The sequence below is a fragment of the Echinococcus granulosus genome, assembly GCF_000524195.1.
Source record: "Echinococcus granulosus chromosome Unknown EG_S00127, whole genome shotgun sequence".
In the NCBI taxonomy this organism is placed as follows: domain Eukaryota; kingdom Metazoa; phylum Platyhelminthes; class Cestoda; order Cyclophyllidea; family Taeniidae; genus Echinococcus; species Echinococcus granulosus.
In genome coordinates this window covers 147805-150667 of record NW_020170507.1, presented here as the reverse complement: position 1 = coordinate 150667, position 2863 = coordinate 147805, and the positions used below count along the sequence as shown (strand labels likewise).

The 2863-nt window shown below is 39.9% G+C and overlaps 1 protein-coding gene across 1 annotated transcript in view; it reads left to right on the top strand. All coding sequences in view use genetic code 11, as the record gives it.

Annotated features, from left to right (window-relative positions):
* EGR_08998 (Sorting nexin-14) overlaps positions 1 to 2863 on the top strand; it is a gene marked incomplete at both ends in the record, with an annotated part of 27047 nt that overhangs the window by 12808 nt on the left and 11376 nt on the right. Inside the window, one exon of the mRNA XM_024498247.1 lies at positions 686 to 1190. Coding sequence (XP_024347344.1) covers positions 686 to 1190 — 505 coding nt within the window. The remainder of the gene's footprint in view (positions 1 to 685; positions 1191 to 2863) is intronic.

Sequence of the window (2863 nt, the reverse complement as noted above, 5' to 3'; positions counted from 1 at the left end):
TCTCATGTACTTTGCAACTCTTACAATTTTCGTTGCTCACAAGCCATTGCAGTGTGGTAACCGTAATCTATACTAATTTTTTGGTCTCCTCTTGTGTAAACTTGATTAAACATCCTCTTAATGTACTACACGTAGATCTAGGGCTAGATTCTTAATACTTTTAACTAAGGTTTGATTAAAGCCTATCCAAAATTGTGCATCAATACAGTTCTTTTAAAGAACTAACTTGGAGATGACCTACTTCTGCCCTATTGCTCAGGGACATAATGTATCGGAGCCTATCCAATTAGCTCCTATCGCGATTGCAATGTCGAGTCTTCTACTAAATCGGATGTCACTGGCTCATTTTGAAAGCGAAATTGTCCGAAATTTAATCTCTCTAGCTGTCTCCCTTTCCTTCCACCGCTGTGAAACTCGCAATTTCGTTTCGTCTTAAAATTAATTTGTTGGTGTTGTGCTATTTTCGTTCTATGATTGAACTTACATTTGAAAATATGCTTGTGGTTTCACAAGTCATTCTTGAAAAGACAACCATTCCAAAGCTGTCATAAATCACCTTGTCCATTTGTACTGGTGACGATGGTACACCTTCAAAATGGCACTCTGTGCCTTTTGAGCATACTAAGCTTCCAAGTAAAGATAGTACTAACAACAGGAAATTACATTAATTTCTTCTTTCCCAAAGACTTCCTCGATTTCAATCCCAGTCGCCGCTTCTACAAATCACCAAATCAAAGCATCTCCTTCAGCGATCTCAACGAATTTAGCTGTCACGGTGTCGCCTTGCGCACCAACTCTATGGTGAGGGATGATATGTCCACCACTTTCACATCCATGTCTACCACGTCAAGGGGGTCAGGTCGCCTTCGGTTCCGCCGTCACCCAACACCCGCGTCTTCCGTGGAAACGACAAAGACGGTGGAGGAGGATTTGGACTTCTCCAAGTGGCGCATCTCTATCCCCTCTTATACTTCTGCCAGTCGCTCCTCCGCTTCCTCGGTAGGCAGAGGCGGGGGTGGTTTAAAAATCCCCGCAGCCGCAACAGCCGCGACAACCCCGTTGATGTTGATGATGATGAACCTGGAACAACCTGATTTTTCACTCCTCTTCGCGGTCCCCAGTCATGGCTACTACACGGTGATTACGGAGCGCGAAGTCAATGGCAAGAAGGTCTCTAGCAGGATCCGTAGGTAAGTACTGAATGCCAGGAATTTGTGGAGTTCGTTTGACTACTAGAGCTGTCTTTGACTTTGTGTGTTGGGTTCACTTCTGTGAATAGGAAAGTGGTGGATAATGTGGAACAGCTTTATTAAAACGTCCAGCTTGCAGATATTACCATTTCTTTTAAGATTTGCGGCATTTATTCTTCTTTATGATCGAGGTCTAATCTTTTGGGCCAGCATTTACGAAATGTTAATTCCTGCGTGTATTTCATAGTACTTTATATATCGAAAATTCATCGCAAATATGCTGATACCCCGGAGTGTACACTTGACTTTCTACAATTTTTGTAATGTTATGCCCATTTTTTCATTCATTAGCTTAATTTTAGGTGTTGGAACGAAACTTTGCAGATCATAAACTGTAGGGCACTTTTGGTCTTCGCTATTTCGCTGGGATAAAGTTTCCAGTTATTTGTTTTTCACATCAGGGCTTATTTATCAGTGCTTGGCAACTTATTAATAAATACGAATATTTATCTTGCAGTTTAAGCGGTCGATGATTCCAGAATAGCCTGTTTTTTCTGTTGATTAGCTTAAAGGACTTCGATTATAAATATGAAATCATCGTTACATTCCAGTTGGAAATCGGTAAGTAGTTCTTCCTAGTAGAATTGACGCTATTGCTTTAGCTTTTTTAAAACAGAAAATTCTAGTTGATTGTTTCTAAATTGTTCTTTGATTCTCTGGTAGGTCAAAATCATGACTTTTTGTCGCCCACTTCAGGAATTTTGCAGAAGTTTAAACCGTCTTACTGTAATTAGGAAATTTTCATCGTTTCATTGCGAGTTTCAGGTAAGAAGAAAGCAAAGTTAGTTTATTTTCAGTAATTGCAGTAGTACGAATCGTTTGTAGGCATTCCTTCAAGTTTGTCCAGTTGCTTCACGCTCTCATCGTTGTTAAAGTGGTTACAGTTAAAAGCATAAACTAAACTTAGCTCGAGGTGCAGAATGTAATTATTTCAAGTCATGCTAAAATCTATTGAACTCACGTCTATTTTTTTAATAAAAATCTTTAGTTCAAACAAGGATACAACTGTTTATCATCAGGCGACTGTTAAGAAAATACATTCCAGCCATACTTTTATTCACATTAGTACTGGCAATTACCACCCCATTGGAGTTGCCATGTTCCAATCTGTGGGCCTGCTTTTTCGCAAGTTAATAAAAAATTTGTCGCTATCTGTGTGTATGCGTACATTTGCCTTTGTTTTCCTCACGGATTATAGCTCAAATGTGACTGCTGGAGTTTATGAGCCAGACAATGGGGTACTTGAACGCTTGGCGTGTTCGCGAGAACACTCTTGGCTGAATGAACTGGAAGAGAGGGCCATTTTCCACTTAAATAAGTGCTTAGAATCCGCGATAGGTCATAATTTTATGCGGCTGGCAGTTTAGGGATGCTAGTTTTTACATTTCAGTCTCAAAAGTGTGGCGTTTTTTCTTCATGGTACATCTGAGGAAGCTTCGAAATACATGCGCCTTAGCTACGAAAAGGTAGATTGTATATCGGATAGTGTGTAGAACTGTGGCGAAAAATAAATGCAAGCAAAAGGCCATGTTCCCTGGCTAATATTTCCAGTCCTGTCGAATTAAAAAATGAGCCAAAATTTCATATACCTTGGTTCAAAGACTTGCATGGAA